This window comes from Callospermophilus lateralis, chromosome 5 (assembly GCF_048772815.1).
Source record: "Callospermophilus lateralis isolate mCalLat2 chromosome 5, mCalLat2.hap1, whole genome shotgun sequence".
Classification (NCBI taxonomy): domain Eukaryota; kingdom Metazoa; phylum Chordata; class Mammalia; order Rodentia; family Sciuridae; genus Callospermophilus; species Callospermophilus lateralis.
In genome coordinates this window covers 125,256,206-125,275,342 of record NC_135309.1, presented here as the reverse complement: position 1 = coordinate 125,275,342, position 19,137 = coordinate 125,256,206, and the positions used below count along the sequence as shown (strand labels likewise).

The following is a 19,137-nucleotide window of genomic DNA, read 5'->3' as shown; positions in this document are numbered from 1 at the left end:
TATGGAAATTCTTATAACTTTTGTCTCAGTTTATTCTAATTTTAGTGATTAACCTTAAAAGAATTAAGTGACTGACTGGATTTTCATTATAGTAATGTATACTTAATAACAAAAATTTGATTTTTTCATTGTAAACAAATAGGCTAAGAAGTTATGAAATATTGACTTAAGTCAATTATGGTCATTAAAATGGGATTTTAAGACTGGATAACTTCATGGGGGAAATGATGTTATGTTACTTAGGAATGCTCAATGCAATATAGGTAGTATATCTATTGTAAAGTAGATATGCATATGGATAATTATTGGTAGGTAGTACAGATAAGGAGACAGTTGCTAGGGCATTTCACATAAGAATATATTGTTTTTAAATTTAATTTTAATTTTCCATTCTCCTACCCCATGGATATATAAATTATAGACTTCTTAGACTCAGGAATAAAGTCTTATCATTAATTTTAAATTTAATATTCCTATAATATTTAATAATATCTTTTAAAAATAAATATCCTAAAATAATATTCTGCCTCCTTCCTTGGTCAGATATTTTCTAACATTTTTCCATCTTTGAAACCAAATAGGATTTCTCTTTTATTCATGTCTGGAATTAATCCTTCCAACAGAGGTATGAAGTAGGTTTTGTTGTATAGATTTTAAAGGAAGAGAATGACATTCAGAGTTTAAGCAACTAAACTTGTCAGTACCCACAGGTAGCAAATGGTGGAGCTTTGGTTCCTCCAGATGTGCAGAAATCATAATTTCTTGTTCTTAACTAATATTGAAGTATAATTATTTGTTATTCCCATCCTCCTACCTGATGGATACATAGATTATAGACATTTTAGATTCAGGAATAAAGTCTTATCATTATATCCTTTGCAGCCCCTAGGCTACTTAACTTTGCATACAGTAGGATCTTTGAATTTGAATTGAAACAAACAAGTAATGATAAGTCATATCTTATTCATTTTCATGAATGTCACTAGATGTCTCTGTATGTGCCCAGTACACTTAAATTTACTTAATATATTTACAGTTATTGACATAAACAAGCAGGAAGTATTCAGCCCTTACGAAAGGAAAAACTAAAGTTTTTTTCCTTTCCCCATACACGAAGCTATTCTAATTGCAAAACTTTAATTACTCATTATTTTCTGCATCTTGACACCAGCTTCCCACTTGTTCATACTATCCTTTAAAAAAATGTCTAGTAATTTCTTCTCAACAGAAATGTCTATACTGTTGAACATTGTATCTATTATCTAATATGTAGTAGGTTCTGAGGGTCTTTTTGTTGCTCAAGGTAAGCACTTTATGTTCATTATTTAGCCTTTATTTTACTTTTATGCAGTAAAGTGATTTACAAAGATTAAAGTTGAAAGTTGGGGATTTCAATCAGTTTGACACAACCTTTGCTTTTAGCTGTTGTTCTTTTCTGGCCTGCTCTGAAGAATCTAGGAGTATAAAAATATTTTGAGTTTGAAATACATCTTGAACTCTTTTTTGAGAAAAAAAATATGATTAGCAGCATCATTTGCATGATCTATTCCTACATGCTCCACAATAATCCATTTAAAATTATATTTCTGGGTCCATGACACCTTTGCCCAGAGTGTAAAATTTAACAGATGTCACATTCCAACAATTTGTTGTATTAACAAAAAAAATTTTGTTTTACTGCCCCAACTCCAAATTTACCTTAACATTTTTTATTATATCTGAATCCCTGTGGCTACTAACTTTTTAGAAGTGTGTGAAGTTCTTCCATTGTAGGTAAATAGGTATGATTATGCTATCAACTATATTATAGCTTTAAAACTTATTTTGTAAAATGTCATTAATTATTAGACCTTTAATGAGTTCCTTGTTGTAAGTGTCTGCTGGTTATTTGAAAGGAAGTTTTTGTTACAGATCTAAAATTGTTTTTCTTTTAGCATCTTTCATGGTTGAAGTAGAATATAAATATAGTTATCAATTAGCCAAGAAATATGTTATCTTGTATACATATGTGAATATGTAACAATGAATCCCACCATTGTATACAATATAATGCACCAATAAAAAATGTGGAAAAAATAAAGTCAGTAAATTTAGATTAGTTTTAACTCAAATAAATTTGAGCATGATTGGTAACTAATAGCTTCTAGTAGACGAAAGTTTCTATAATAAATGTTTGTACTTAATGTTCCAGTATATGTTCTATTAAAACTGTAACATTGATCAATACTAAATGCAATATTTAGTTAACTTATTTCCCAAAAGCCTGCCCTCCTTGGGTATGCTAAGAAAGCTAGCAAAATTTTATTCCAAAGTGCAAAATCCTTTTATTTCTCTTTATGACTAGTGTAAACTATTAAGGTTAAGTGGGTGGGGCAACCGGAAGTAATTACTAAGGCCAGTGGCATTTTTGTGGTTTAATAAAGGCAGAAGCTAATTATTCAGTTTTTATTTAAGTGAAATGGTGCCAAAAAGGAGGTTCCTGCAGAGCAGCTGCACTCCTTCAGTGTTACCCTAATTTACCAAAGACACAACTGTCACAAACAAAACTTTTAAACTTGATATATAGCCACAAAAGTAAGGAGGCCTTTGTTTGGAGTGCATGCAGAAGAACTCCTTTATACAAATCAACCGGCAGATGACGGACAATGATGAAAATTTGATTCTTTGAAGTTATAATAGTCATTGAAATGTGTGAAATTCTGGTATTGAAAAGAGAGCGGCCAGCAAGACTCTAAATCCTGGGTGGTTGCAAGAAGCTTGCTGGGAGGTTTTTCTGCATTTTGACACCAACTTCCCATTGCTTGTTCCCTGCTTCCTTTGTTTAAAAAAAAAAAAAAAAGTTGAATTCACATAAGATAAATGGAGACAGTTGATAACCGAATCATACAGTTTTTATATGGAAAACTAATATTTTATAGTGGAAATTGGTATTTGAAAAAAATGACACACATACACATATATTTTAGTGAGTTTACAAATTGCTCTTTCTTTTACCTAGACTTCAAAAATGGAAGGTCAGCTGTTAGTTCTTCCAAAATTTTTAATTATGAAAAAGATGGTACTGAAAGAATGGAATTTTGGAATTATGACATGCATCTTTTCAGTAGCAAATTTTGATTTGGATGCCCTTCATTTGGGAATTATGATTAACTGACTACCACTTCCTAATAGCATAATTATATATGCATGGAAATTATGTACATAGTCTTTAATAGTAGAAATGTACATTTCATGCATGACTCAATTGTTTACAAATTGAAGGTTAACATTCAGTAAATCTGTGTATTATCTCTAGGGTAACCTGCTTCATTATAATATACAGATAATTATTATCTGGTAAGTCTTGAGGTTTTTTATTTGCCAGCTCAAAAGCTTCTCATACCTTGTGTGATTTAATGTTTTTATAATCAGAAGATTTATGAATTATTATTTTAAAATATGTTACCAGTAAGATGAGAAATTACAAAAGGCAATAATAACAACCTTATTTCTCTTATAAATAGTTTTTAGAAAATTCATGTGATTTGTATTAGGATATAGAAGTAGAAATATATGGAGAATATCAATTCAATATAGTTTAAATAATTTGCAGATGTTTTATATGTTTATTGTTTGTAAAAGTATGAGTCACAGGTAGCTCAGTGAAAATTTAGAGGGATAACACCATGGAAGACAAGTAGAGTTGGACATAGTGCCTTTCAAGTGTTACATTGTTTTAATGGAATCTTGAAGTGGGAGCTTTAGCCCATTGAAGTGTCGCTTAGAAAACAGGTTCTTCTGTCACTAGCTGAAGCTGTGTGGATGAAATGATAACAATAGAGTGTCTTAGTGCATTTTAAAAGTGTGAGAAATCAGTTTGTCTAGACTAAGAGTGTGTCTACAGGGACTAGGAATTTTAGAGCTTCTATGCCCTTTAGGTGTCAAGTATGTTAGAGATGCCAAGCCTTTTTATTCTGCATCTTTGGCAGCAGCTCAACTGGGTTACAGTACCTTACCAGTCTTCTGCAGGCAAAAATTGATTTTGTGTCAGGACTTTGGCTTAAAAATTCAGAAACTTGTTTGCTTTTAAATGCCAACTTTAAATTGGGGGAAAGATATCCTATAAATCATTGCAATAATTTGAGAAGATGTGAAAGATTGGTAGTGATGAGTTCAGAATATAAACAGCTTGTTAGCAAATTTGTGGTCAAATGAAGAGATTTTTTCCATCCTAAAATTCACTCTTTCCTTTTCTGCTTTATATGGTAAAAATCAAAAGAGCTATTTCAGTTTTTTAAAAAATTTCATTGGCTTTTTAATTATTTTGGCATGTATGCATCATATAGAAATTATAAAGAAAAAGTATTTTCTATATTCTCATTTTCCTGAGTCAACTTGTGTTAAGAATTTAACATTTCCTTAATATGGGCAGTTTAAAGAAGAGTCAGATAACTGATCCTGTTAGGAGCTTAGCTTAAAATGGACGGATTGCTATGAAATTTGGAGATGTCCCACCTTAAAATTCTATACCATGTTTTCAGTGTTTGTTCATTTCTTGCTTCAGCTATGGTTGAGGAAATAGCATATATCATGAGATTGATATGTCCCTATTAAATTATAAACTAATATGGCAGACTGCAAATATTATAGAACCCAAAGGAGAAATAAGCATTGAGGACCTCCCAGGAACTGAGTCACTTCACACTCCTGACTAGAGGACTATGCTATAGAAGGTCATTAAAATGCAGTAATACTTAAAATTGCTTTTATTTGAAATTTAACCTGACAATTAAAAATGATCAATTAAAATGTATTTATATTTTTAAGTTATGTACCAATTCTCTTATCTTTATCCTAGATATAAAGAAACGTAAAAAATAACGTAGGTATGTATTAGGAGAGCATATTTGTTTAAATATTTATATGGATCATTTTGATATTTGATGGATCATTTCTTTAAACAAACAAGTTGTGACAAAGTAGCCACACCTAATTGGTGTAATTGGAAAAATACTATGTTAAGCAGGGATTGGTTGCTAACTGAAATAAATTTAAAGAATTGTTTTTTTAATCTTGTGGATAGAGAAGCTACTCAATTCAGAAATGTGCTTAGTGTTTTCCCAGTACATATTGCAGCACCAAGTATTTATGCTAATTCATAGCACTGATAGATTAGAACTGCAAATAGACATTAGCTTTTTTAGGGGATATATGATAAAGAAATGAAAATTCACAAAATGGGTTAAGTTTTCTAGTACTTACACGTTTGATAAAATCATTTTCTTGCTAACTTTCTTGGTTTAAACTAGAAAAAATATTGAAAATTTACTGTAGTGATTTTGTGTGTGTGTGTGTGTGGCACTGAGGATTTATTTTGGAACTCTAGCATATGCTAGGCAAATGGCTCTCCCACTGAATTCTACCCTTTGTTTTAATGATTTTAAAATGGCGTACTTATAAACAGTGATAGGTTAACCCTAATATGATTTTACTTTGCTAGAATAAAAGTTTTTGCCTTTATTAACTGGAGATTTTAACTCTGAATTTATTATTTGGTGTTCTGATTGCTACTATGTTTTGACAAATATATCTAATCTGTAGCATCAGAATTCTATGCATGCTCCAGTTGAATGTTTGTTACTAGATAAAAGAATAGAAAATGGGAGTTAAGAAAGTTACTATTGTTTTCATTTCCCATTTCTTCAAAAATTGTGAAACTTTTTATTTACCTTTATAGGTTAGATTTGCTTTACTAGTCTTTCAGTAGATTTCATTAGAGAGATAAATTGCCAGTTAAAGTTGTTATTTGATTTTGATTGTTTACAAAAAGGCTCAGTCCTCCCTCTGAAGGGAGTGTCTTTTAAGCAATTTGACACAGAAACCACTGGTAATAAGATTTTTTTTCTGCTTACAGTTGTCTATTTTCCCATTCTTTTACTTTTAATATCCACTTACATTTTTTCCTTGTCTGACCTGTTGAACCTGCTTGCAAAATAAGAGCATATTGACTATAGGTTTTACAAGTAGATTCCAGAAAATTTCAGTGTTGTACTGAAGGTATAGCTCAATGGTACAGCACTTGCCTGCTGTGCAGGAGACCCTGGATTAGATCCCCAGCGCTGGGGTGGGGTGTGGGGGGGTGGTGGTGTGGAGTACTTGGGGTGGGAGAGGTGGTGGGGAGTGCTTGGGGTGGGAGAGGTGGTGGGGAGTGCTTGGCGGGGGCATGAGGAAGTACCAAAGGGTTTTAAATTTTGTTTAAAATTTGTTGGACAAAGCGATTTAAATTTTGTTTAATGACTCCTTTCCCACTGTTCCCTAAAACCACCTCTCAAATACACCATTTACAGTTATCAGAATGGCAGTTTATGTAGTAAAATATCCGAGTAGTAGTGAAATAAGCAAGAAAGTTTATCTCATTTTATAAATAACTCTGAATAGAATTGCATGATTATAGGGGACAACAAAAGTACATTAGTGGGAATATAGACTGTTAGAAACATATTCATTGCTTGTTTTTCTTTAGGATATCACTACATTAACTGGTGTTCCAGAAGAGCATATCAAAACTAGAAAAGTCAGGATCTTTGTTCCTGCTCGAAATAACATGCAGTCTGGAGTAAACAACACAAAGAAATGGAGGATGGAGTTTGATACCAGGGAACGATGGGAAAATCCTTTGATGGGTTGGGCATCAACGTGAGTATTTTGTTTTAACATAAATATTGTTTTCAGTTTCTGTGTAGATTTTTCTTTAAAATATGTTGATTTTCAAATTCTTTAATGTACAGTCTATTGATGACAGTATTTTGACTCTTTATCACTGCAATAAACACAGATATGTATTTTTCTTTATATATTTTATATAAATATCAAATAAATATGATTCAACACATTACACCAGAAATATTATTCTAAATACTATTTATTAGATAAAATGATTGACATTATAAGGATTGTTAGCCTGGTATTCAAGCTAGGTATATTAGTCTAAGATACTATGTGAATGCTAATTTATTGACACTTTTTAACTTGCTTTTAAATTAAAGTAAAACTCCTTTACATATCTTGTTTGTAAAGAGTTGGGAATTGAGTTCAGAAATTAGCTAATTTGAGGAAAACGTGTAAATTCTTGAGAAAAATAAATTACTTTTTCAGTGCATTGGAATAAACTATTAAGGGACATCTTTTCAGTATACCTGGGAGAATTTTTGTTAAAAACATCTTCCCTGTTGCAATTGAAATAGAATTATATGTTATTAAGCAAATGATATATAGGTATAGTTTGTAGGGTTTTTTTGGGGGGGCGGGAGCAGGTCTGATTTTATTGCAGTTACCATGTATATATACTTGGGCAGTAGTAGCTAGGCAGATTACAGGCAGCCACCAATACAATTTTTTGCTAACTCTCCTTGCAGCGACCAATTGAGGAATGGGCGGTGGGGCAAGCGCGGGGACTGCAACACTGTGGTCTCATGCCCAGGGCTGTGCCTACGGGTAAGCTGTTTGCTGCTCACACGCCTAGCATGAAGGGAGTGGTCTGCCACTTAACCGCCCTTAACGTAGGCAGGTATGCAGTACTCCATGCATTTGTCCCCAGAGAATTAAACATATTATCCTAAGTTCTATAGGTATAAAATGGCAGAGTGTAAAAGGAAAAAGAAAAAGGAATGAAAAAAGGCAAAGGGAAAGGAGGGAGAAAAGGACATAGAGCTGACTGACATGGTAACTGAGTCACAAGAGACTTATAAAAAGCTGGTGATGTCAGGATAGGAAACTCAACAGGCAAAAATCAATAGCTTTCCTATACACCAATACCGAATTTGTTGAAAAAGAAATTAGGAAAGCAGTTTTATTCACAGTAGCTTCAAAATCAATCAATCCATCCATCCTACCAAGGCAGTGAAAGACCTCATGAAAATTATAAAACACCGAAGAAAAAATTAAAGACACTAGAAGATGAAAAGACCTCCCACTATTCATGGATAGGCAGAATTACTATTATTGAAAAGGCTACATTATAAAAGCAATCGAAAGATTCAATGAAATCTCCATCAAATACCAATGACATTCTTCACAGAATAAGAAAAAAACAATCTTAAAATCATTTGGAAGAATAAAAGACCCAGAATAGCCAAAGTAGTTCTAAGCCAAAAAAGCAAAGCAGGAGGCATCACAATATCCGCCTTCAAATTGTACTACAGAGCAATAGTAACAAAAACTGCATGGTACTGGCATAAAAACATTCACACAGGGCTGGGGTTGTAGCTTAGTGGTAGAGTGATTGCTTTGCACATGTGACACACTGGGTTCGAGCCTCAGCACCATATAAAAATTAAATAAAATAAAGGTATTATGTCTATCTACAACTAAAAAAAAAAAATTAAAAAAACCATACACACAAACCAATGGAACAAAATGGAAGACACAGATACAAACCAACACAGTCATCTGATCATTGACAAAAGCTAGTTTGTAGGTATTTGTATAGCAAATACAAATTGTTTTGTGTAATAGATGAAGTCTTTTTGTAAATCACATTCTTCTAAAGACTAAAGATCTCTTTAAGGAAAAACTTTGTCCATACCCAGTGATTGAAATGTTGTGCTCATTCATTTTGAATTATGAGATTTTAATGTGTTTATCTGAGACTCGCTGTAATACATTTCCAACAATATTCAGTAATAAATCATTGTTTGAATATTTGTACTTTGTGTACTCTAAATTGATACACTCTTATTTGAATACTTATTCATGTAAGAATATGAGGTTGAGAGTTGTAGAATAGAAAAAGTAATACTTTTTCCTCATATCTACCACAAGTTTCAAGGCTGAGGCAATTTATAAAAAGATAAATTAATAAGAATAGCATACAGATTTATTTATAGTAATTTTTATGTGATATAGCCCACAATGAACACCCAAAGAAACAGGGAAACGTATTTTTATGCTAAAGTTTGGCAAAAAGTTGTATATAATCATGATTGAACAAAGCTGGTATGATCTAATGGTAATAAGCTGGAGGAACTTTGTTCTTGCCTTGTTTATTTTCTTTTCTGTGCCCCTGTGTCTTCAGAGATCCCTTTCCTCTAGTTATAGGGTAGACACTTCTAGAATGATGGTCTCATAGGTTATTTTGGAAAGAGGTCAGAGAATTGTTACAACTTGCTTCAAGGGAGAAAGACAAGCAAAGACCCGAGATAATTTCCTGATTCTGCTGTTTTCCCATCTGCCAAGATGCCATATTTTGGGGTAGCATGTCCTGAACCCTTTCTATAGGTTAAGTTTTACTTTGCTCTGCTTGCAAAATGTTTTTACAATCATTATCATAGTATTGATTCTAGAAATAGCACAACTAACTTTTGAAATACTTATTATTTAATGCCTTCCTGCTTTTGGAACAAAATTAAACCTACTGCCTGAATAGGGAAATACTGCTTTTATTGCATATGAATTGAAAATGAGCTATACTCTATGTTTGGGAAATAAAAGAAATAAAGTTCTTTTCAAAATGTATTTTTTCCAAAGTAAAGTATTTTTGAAATGATAGAACTCTCTGTAAAGTTGGTTTGTCTGAAGCATTGTTTTGAATCTTAAATAACAACAACAGAAGATCTTTACTACTTCTCTTGGTTCTGATATTTAAACCACTAACATGAAAAAAAAAAATTATGTCTAAATATTTGATTATTTTATTTGATTAAAACAGGGGCTCTTTGCTAATATTAGAATCAAAGTTATATTTTTTCATTCTTAGCATTTTAACACAAAAAGATAGTATATAATAAGTATTGCTTGAACATACTAATTTCTGACATTTTAAGCCCTTGTATAAAATTGTTATAATTGGAAAGTGAAGGCTACTCATTATCTACTTAGTGTTCATCATTTTAACTAAGAAATCTGTTTCCCAGATAAATTCATGGCTTGATTACAGTATTAAATTCTTAGTCTGCTTATATTTTATCGTTATTTATCTAACATTGATTTGTGGAGTATAGCAAAAGTATTTAAAACCTAGGTAGATATACCTATATAGGTTTGTAATATTTCCTTTTAATGAGAGAATTACTTTATTTAATGGGGAAAATAGAATGTTAATATTTTAATGTGATTTTTTGCTATTGGTCAAAGAAATAATTCCTGGATATGCTAAAAGAGAAATGACCTTTCATTCTATACCCAAAATATGTTCATTTATAAAGACACAAAGTTTCATAAAATAGAGGATGTGTGCTTAACTGCATTCATTTTCTTCGTCTGGCTAGAATCTACCACATGGATGGAGTGGCATGGAGAATTTAATAGACACCTAAACCTGATGACATAGGAGTATTACAGAGAGTTAAGAAGTATGTCGGATAAAAACGATGACAAATACAACACTTAGAGAGATAATCTTTGTATACCTTTGGAGGTTTTTTCCATGCAGTTGCTATTAATACAAAGAAAACGATGCTTATTTCCTTGAACAGTAGAGGCAATGCTAATGGAAAAGGTAATTTAAAGTTACCTTTGTGGTAATTTTGTGACAGAAATTTGAAATCTCAAATGTTTTTCAGTGAGGGCAGAAGAAAGGCCTTATTGTGAAAGTTGTCTTAATATGATTTTTTAAAAAATACACTAAATAAATTTTGTTTTTATTTATGTATAGTATTTTTTATAATTGTAAAAGGCTACATTTGTTCACATTTAGGATTTTAAGATAAATGTGCTTGATCTTTGTTTTTAGATTTTTAAATTCACATTTTAAAATACTATATTTACATTTCTTTTTCATATTTGAAGTGTTCTTATGCTATTTTAATTACTTGAATCTTTAAATGTTAGAATTCAAAGGTAAAAGGTTTATCTTTATGCAAACATGAAAAATATAATAAGATTCAAAATCTTCCCTTGAGTTTGACCCAAGGTTTTTACTGTTTAAATCATCTTGATCCATGGGGTGGCAAAGGCAGGTATTTGGTTGATTCATCCCCATTTAATACTATAGCTATTTATTGGTTAATAATCTTATGTTAATGTTGTTAATGTTTCTTAATAATCTTTTATCTGTTTGGAATGATAATTGTTTTCATTTACTTCTATAAGCAAGACTTTAATTTTAGTAAAACCTAAATGTTTTTGTTTTAAATATAATGAAATTAACACAGAAGGTAATGAGTCCAACAGACAATCAGTGTCTTGGACTCATTACCTTCTGTGTTAATATCATTATATTTAAAAAGTATGACTTCCATATTTAATTTTTAAAATAATTTTCAATAGAGAATTGTAAACCTGTCATTCAGCTTTTGGAAACAAGGATTTGTTCCATGTCATCATGGACATAGAAGGTCATCTAATTTAAGCAGAGGTGTATGCTAATTTAGATGTTGCTAATTCTCTCACTGCCTAACTATTCACGTAGTATACTTGATCCTTAAGCCATAGTAAGTCATCAAAGTGGTGGATACTTAGTCTTGTAGATAGTCCTTTGGCTTATAAGTAGCAAGCAGAAGTATTATTTGTCCCATCTTTCTGTCTTACACTACTCTACCTCAAAGCAAAGGCACTTTTAAAATTTGCTTTAATCATATGGCCCATTTTTTTTTTGTTATCTTTCAATAAAGGTTTCTGTTACTTTTCTTTATTGACTTTGTTGAACAAGTAAATGAATGTTTTGCACAGGAGATGTAAATAGTATGGATATATACAGTATAAACTATGAATGTTATCAATTATTCCTCTCCATACCTATTAAACTAGTCTCTTGTCCACATACCTTCCCCCTCCTTAGAAGTGAACTTTGTCAACAATTGTTTTTCCTGGATCTTTTTTCATTGCATGTGTATGCATACATGTGACTTCATAGGTCTTCAAGGCAAAACTTGATGGTTTTCTTAACATAGGAAAACCACATCTCTTATTAAAATTATTCCTAGGTTAGTTTTCACTATTGTTTTGGATGATTTTTTTTTTTGTTACATTTTCTATTTGAGTATCACCAGTATTTTAAGTTAATTTTGCACAGAGCCATCCCGTGTATTGTCCCATTAGTTTTTATGACTTTCCAAGGAATTCACTTTGATTTGGTAGTTGTATAATCTAAAACGTGAAGTAGTTTGTTTTTTCTTCTTACACTTACAGTTAATTTCTTTTTCTTGTCTTACTTCATTGAGTAGAATTTTCAGACATTGTTGACTGTTAATGGTTATGTACAACATCCTTATTGTCTCTTTCCTTCTTCATTGGAAATGTTTCCTATGTCTGTAGTCACAGCTACTCAGGAGGCTGAGGCAGCAGGATCCTTTGAGCCCAGGAGTGCAAGATCAGCCTGGGCAACATAGGGAGACTCATCTCAAAAATCAGGAATGAGTATTGAATTTTATTAAATGTTCTCCCAACATCTATTGAGGGACATTTAGTTTGTTGTCATGTAATGGACTTTAATTATATATTTTTATCTATTTTCTGATCCAACTAGATAATTATTAATGGGGCACAAATTTATATATTGGCTTGATTTGATTTGTTGAGGTAGTTCAGATTTTCTCACTTAATCAGTGAAATTCGCTTAAGAGTGAAAGAAGAGTTTGTGTGTATGTATGTGCGTGCGCAAGTGCTTGCACTCATATATACGCATACTATCCTTAGCAGATATAAGTTTAAAGTTTTATCATTGCCTGACTCTGACATTCCTTACTTCAGAAATATTTTAAAGCAAAAAACCATAAGATATTGATTATAAATCTTACTTTTTTCTCTAGTCTTTATCTCTGTTTCTTATTCTGTTTACTGAAAGATGACCTGACATTTTTAAATGATGCTACTCAATGACAGCATTTAGAACCCTTTCTAACAACTAGTGCTACTGAAACTGGAAACAAACAAACAAAAAAAGAAAGCCAAACCTTCCCACATAGAAACTCATTTACTTATCATTCTCTGCCTTCTAGAGAATATCTAATAAAAATTCTCAATGCCAAAGGTTTTGCAGATATTTTTAATGCAGTCATAGCTCTCTTAGGTCAAGTCAAACGTCAGTTCATACTTACGATACTAATTTTCACGTGTTAACCTTAAAATCTTACATATGGGGGCTGGGGATGTGGCTCAAGCAGTAGCGCACTCGCCTGGCATGCGTGCGGCCCAGGTTCGATCCTCAGCACCACATACAAAGATGTTGTGTCCGCCAAAAACTAAATAAATAAATATTAAAAATTAAAAAAAAAAAATCTTACATATGGGGCTGGAGTAGTGGCTCAGCGGTAGAGCATTTGCCTAGCACATTCAAGGCCCTGGGTTCGATCCTCAGCACCACATAAAACAATAAATAAATAAAATAGAGATATTGTATCCAATACAACTGAAAAATAAATATAAAAAATCTTACATATGAAAAAAATGGCCTTTCAAAATTAAAAAAATAATAATACTGTGGGTAATAGGTTACAATGAAATCTATTCAGTATGTACCCAGATTGAGAAATAGCATTTCAGTCCCCATTTCATTCCATGCCCCTTTCCAAAGATAACCACTATTCTGACTTCTAACTATATAGATTTATTTTTCATTAAAGAAAATTATCCTTTATGTACTCTTCGGAAACAGGTTTCTTTTTGCTTAACTTTATGTTTGCAAGATTTATCTATTGCACTATTGATAAGCAGCATTTTCATTTGGAGTTATGTGTAATACTAAAGTGAAGATCTTGTACATGTCTTTTAGTAATGTGTGAATTCCTGATATGCTAATTAACCCCTAAAACAGTTAATAATCTCAAAAATTTGTAGAGAAGAATCAATAATCTATTAATTCTCTGATTCCTTATTCTTCTTGAGTTAATGATAAGCAGCTATGTGATGTGTTTTGTTCTAGCAGAAAAATACTGGTAGAGCACACCTTGAACTTGGGGAGGATTGATTTTTATGCTTTGTTAGAGTGCATCTGTTTCAGTTTTATGTCTTACAACTAGAACATAGTGTTTAAAATTTTTAATAGGCATGATCTCTCCGAGGTTCTATTGCAAAACACAAGGTTTACCAATTTCTTACTCCAGACTCATTTTGTTCTGGAGTAGGCAGCTGCTGAAATCTCTGCTCAGTTCTTTCAGACTTCCCAGTTATTATTAGAGCCATACACATTCATGTACACTTCAGAATCTCCCTTTTATACAACTATCCCTGACCAACAAAATTTCAAACTGCTCTAGCTGTCCTAAACTCCATCTCCATATTCCTTGTGCTGGTAAGACTAGACTTTTCCTTGAGTTCCTTATGTTCCTAACTATCTGGACAGGAGGGAGAAAGAATATAAACTTGAATCTAATTCAGTATGGGTCTGTTCCCCTCCCAATCCCCCACCTCCCCAATCCCTTTGAAAGGTTGAATTCTCTCCAGAGTTCCTTGGTCACTCTCAGGTCCCTTCAAACACAGGTTTTTCTGATTTGTTCAGAGTAGTTGTTTGGCACAAATACTGAGTTGTGAACTGTTCTGTCATTGCCTCAATTGGAACCTTAGTAATTGAGAATTAAGCAAATTGAATATAAAAATAAAAGCAAACTTATATTTAGTGAAGATTGAAAGAGAAATTATATATAGCTGGAGGAAGGTAGGGTATGAAATACTTAATAGAAAAGGTTGGTATTTATGGTGAACCCTGAGGGATGGTTGGGATGGACTTCCATTAGTGAAGATGGCAGAGTATTCTAAATTGAAGGAACAAATTGAACTGCTGGGAAAGTACAGACTGTGTTTATAAGAAAAATTAAGAGTCTGATTTGACTGGTGAGTTACTTTTAAGGGGAGTAATTAAAAAGCAGCCAGGTGCCCAGCTACTTGAGAAACAGAGGTAGGAGAATTGCCAAGTTTGAACTAGCTAGTCTCCACAGCTAGTAAAACCCTGTGTCAAAAAAGGGGCAGTGGGAGAGATAGAAATGCAGCTCGGTGGTAAAGACCCCGGAGTTCCTGATACAAAAAAAAAAAAAAAAAAAAAAGACTGGAAAGTAGGAACTATTTGAAGTTTTTGAGCTTAATCTGGTAATGTAGCAAGGAGTAAATGGGAGTTAAGAAAAGAGACAAAAAGATCAATTAGGGAGATATTGGTGGCAACATATCCATCAAGAATTTCAAAACATAGGAGATGAAGGAGATTAATAAAGGTAGACACCAAATAGCTGAAAGATGGAGACTTACTGGTACAAATGTTTATTATTAACATATATTTTTTCATAAATAAAGTTAGGATAATTTAAATAAAGGCTATACTGCCTTTGTAGAAAATAGAGCTCTGTTCTCGTTTTTCCTACAATTTTTTTTGCTATTGTTTCATATTTTCAACTAAGACATTGTGCTTGTCAACACTTATCAAAGTATTGGACCATATTTATGTTGGCACTTCTGTTCTCAGTATTACTAATTTAATTAGAACTGAGAAAACAGCCGGTTTCAAAAAGAATATCAATATAAAACCATCAGTTATTGATACTAATATAGCCAGCCATTTGAAATTCTTTTGCATACAAGAGGGGTTTATGATAGGAATGTATATGATTATAGGGAGATCATAGGAGTCCCAGAATAGCAATTATAGTATATGACCAGAATTTCAGCAACAATTTGTGGGACTTTGACTCAAGGAGCCCTACTTTCCACGTTCTCTTTTGTTTGTATATCATTGCTCTCCATTATCCAAATTACTTCTGAAGTCCTTTCTAAATTTTCTTCCATATTTCTAAATGAAGTTCCTCAGAATGCTGTGTTTACTTCTGAGAGTTTACTTGTAGCAAACACTGTCCCACCTTTTCATATATAAAAAGTAGCATCTTTGAAATAACATTGCACTTTTAAAAAAATATATATGGAATTGTAAATATTAACACTATTCTAAACTGAAGAACTCAACTGGATGTCATATCTTGTAGCATTTTTTTTAAACTAGGCCTGTGCCCTAAAATAATATTATTAATGGTAGAAAGTTGTTAAGAGTGGATAGTATTGTCTATTTTTTGTGGTAATGATTGTATATAGAACTCTATATATACTCTATATATATGGGTCCCAGTAAACCCATTGCAAATTAAAGATATCATAAATTTTTAAAAATGCATTTGATTATACAATTAAATTACCCAGTGTCGTAGCTTAGCAACATAGCACAATGCAGAGTATCATTTGTCATCAGTATCATTGTGGACCATGTGCTTAACTGGGAATTGCAGTTCACTTCTGTGTCCCAGCATTGCAAGAGTATCATACCACATTTTGTTAGCACAAGATCAGATCAAAATTTAGAATTTAAAGTACAATGCCTACTGAATTTGTATTGCTTTGGCACCACTATAAAATCAAAATTCCTAAGTCACACCGTTATAAACTGGGAGCCAGTTGTACTGGCAATTGTACTCTTTGGTAATGTTGATATTAAATTTATAAGATCAGTTTGAGAATTTTCCTGGGCTTTTTAATTCACCTCTAATTACACACACAAACACACACACACTGCACTGAGGGTTGAACTCAGGAATTTTACCACTGGCCCTTTTCCAGGGACACCAACCCCCTACCACACTCCCAGCTGCCTTTTTAAAATTTTTATTTTGAGAAAGGTCTCACCAAATTGCCAAGTTTATACTTGAATTTGGAATCTTCCTGCCTTAGCCTCACAAGTATTATTAGCCACCATGTCTAGCTCTTTGCTTTTTTTTAAGAGTTGAATAAAATGGGGGCTGGTGTTGCAGCTCAGTGGGAGAGTGCTTGCCTAGCAAATGTGAGGCACTGGGTTCGATGATCCTCAGCCCCACTTAAAAATAAATAAATTAATTAAATAAAGACATTGTGTCTATACAACTAAAAAATATATTTTAAAATGTTGAATAAAATGATTTTAGTAAAGACTAGCTGAATGTCTTTGCAATTATAAATTGTATTATTTGACAATACATGTTATAAAATGTCTCCCAATAGTTAACACAGAAAAAGGTAAATTACTAAAAAAATTTGGGAGGTGGGGTGGCAAGAGGAATATACTGGAGATAGAATCCAGGGGCATTTAAAAACTGAGCAATATCCTCAACCCTTCCTCGCTTCCTTCCTCCCTTGGTTCGTTCCTTACTTCCTCCCTCCCTCCCTTTCTTCCTTCCTTCTTCCCTCCCTTCCTTCCTCCCTCTCTCCCTTCCTCCCTTGCCTCCCTCCCTCCCTCTTTCCTTTCCTTTCTACCCTCTCTCTTTCCCTTCTTCCCTCCCTCCCTCTTTCCCTTCCTTCCTCCCTCCCTCTCTCCCTCCTTTTCTCCCTCCCTCTCTCCCTCTTTCCCTTCCTCCCTGTCTCCCTCTCTCCCTCCCTTCCTTCCTACCTCCCTCTCTCCCTTCCTTCCTTCCTATTCATTCATTCATTCATTCAAGGTAGGGTCCCGCTAAATTGCCTACAGCCTCACAAGTTGCTGAGAGTGGCTTTGAACTTGTGATTCCCCTGCCTCATCCTTCAGAGCCACTGAGATTACAGGCATGGGCCACAGCACCCAGCCCACAAACAGTTTTAGATTGTTACAAATAGACTGTTACATCAAGAATGTATGTATTCAACGTTATAGCAACTGTGTGTTTTCCAGATATTTATTTTAAATATTGATATATTTTTGTAGCCAAAGCTTAATATTAAATCCTGTTTAAAAAAAATTCTTTCTTACAGGGCTGATCCTTTGTCCAATATGGTTCTAACCTTCAGTACTAAAGAAGATGCAGCTGCCTTTGCAGAAAAAAATGGTATGATTGGTCTATTTTTGTTTTTTTCTTTTCACAAATAAAATTAAGATATGATTTTATGTCCTTAACTAAAACCATTCAGGAATATAAAATTTGAGTTGAAAGAAATCTTTCAGTAAATATCTGGTTCAGTAGTGCTTAGCTTTTTTGCTGCAACAGGATGAACAACCCCCTTCCAAAAGAAAAGAAAGTCAAAAGAAAAATTTAAAATGGAATGTCCAGTGTTATATGTAAAAGCCAAAATGCTCTAATCTGAAGTCAGATCAGGGCAGGGAATAAGACTACTTGTCTAACACACCTGCCTTGTTTGTGAATTCCTCTGCAAAATTACTAACATTTGGTTATTTAAATTCTTATGTCATAAGGTTAGCATAGTGCAGTTTTGACACTTTATTATTAAGTTCTCTTTTACTTTGATCCAGAATCTAATGCATATTATTCTATATAGCAGCTCTTTTATTGAAAATAGTTATCATATTCACTAAATTTTCATTAAGCATAAATATCTGCGTTTGCTACTTTTCTAGATATGGTTGTATGAATGTAGTCTAAAAGTATATTAGTTTGGGGGACAACTATGTTATACCATTGGATTATGTTGATCTTACTATCAACAATAGTGCAAAATATTTTTCTTATTTTCTGCTGTTTAGTCAATAGTACAATGAAAGGAAATATGCAGTTAGACCACTCTGGGTTCTAATCCTTATCATTCCACCTTGAACCAGTATGATTTTGGATTAATTTCATAGTGGACTTAATGCTTCTTCGAATTTGAAATAGAGAAGCTGGTATATAATAGATACTTGGTAAAGATTAGTTCTGACCCTCATCTCCCTCCATCTGGCATTTCTTTTGTTTATGTCCTGCAGATTTAAATATGCTGATATACATTTGTACCTAATGTATTTTGTTTGGCAATACATAAAATACATTGTTATTATAAGCCATTATATAAATGTAAAAAAAATGGCATTTTCTAATCATTTTTTTCTTTAAATATTTCTTTAAGATGTTGATGGACCTGTATTTCATTCATTTATTTATATGCAGTGCTGAGAATTGAAACCAGAGATTCACACATGTTAGGCAGGCGTTCTACCACTGAGCTACAACCCCAGCCCTTTCTAATCTATTTGACATATAAATATGAAAGCACTGTGAAAGCCTTGTGAAGATCATTATTATCTAAAATGTTTTTCTTCCCCACTTAATACTGCAGATTGTAATTAAAAGTCTAAAGCCACAGACCAAGATGTGTAGCATAGTGGTAGGGTATGCTCAAGGGCCTGGGAGGTTTCCAGGCCTGTACACAAAGAAATAGTATAAAACCAAACTACTTTGTGTTTGAATCCATGTTGAGTCATTATGACATACTGTATTTTTTTATTTCCTCATCTGTAAAATGGGAATTGCTGTG

At 32.8% G+C, this 19,137-nt stretch overlaps 1 protein-coding gene across 1 annotated transcript in view; it reads left to right on the top strand.

Annotated features, from left to right (window-relative positions):
• Positions 1-19,137, top strand: part of Ndufs4 (NADH:ubiquinone oxidoreductase subunit S4) — a 98,242-nt gene that overhangs the window by 65,593 nt on the left and 13,512 nt on the right. The window contains exons 3-4 of the mRNA XM_076857292.1: positions 6,503-6,675; positions 17,644-17,717. Coding sequence (XP_076713407.1) covers positions 6,503-6,675; positions 17,644-17,717 — 247 coding nt within the window. The remainder of the gene's footprint in view (positions 1-6,502; positions 6,676-17,643; positions 17,718-19,137) is intronic.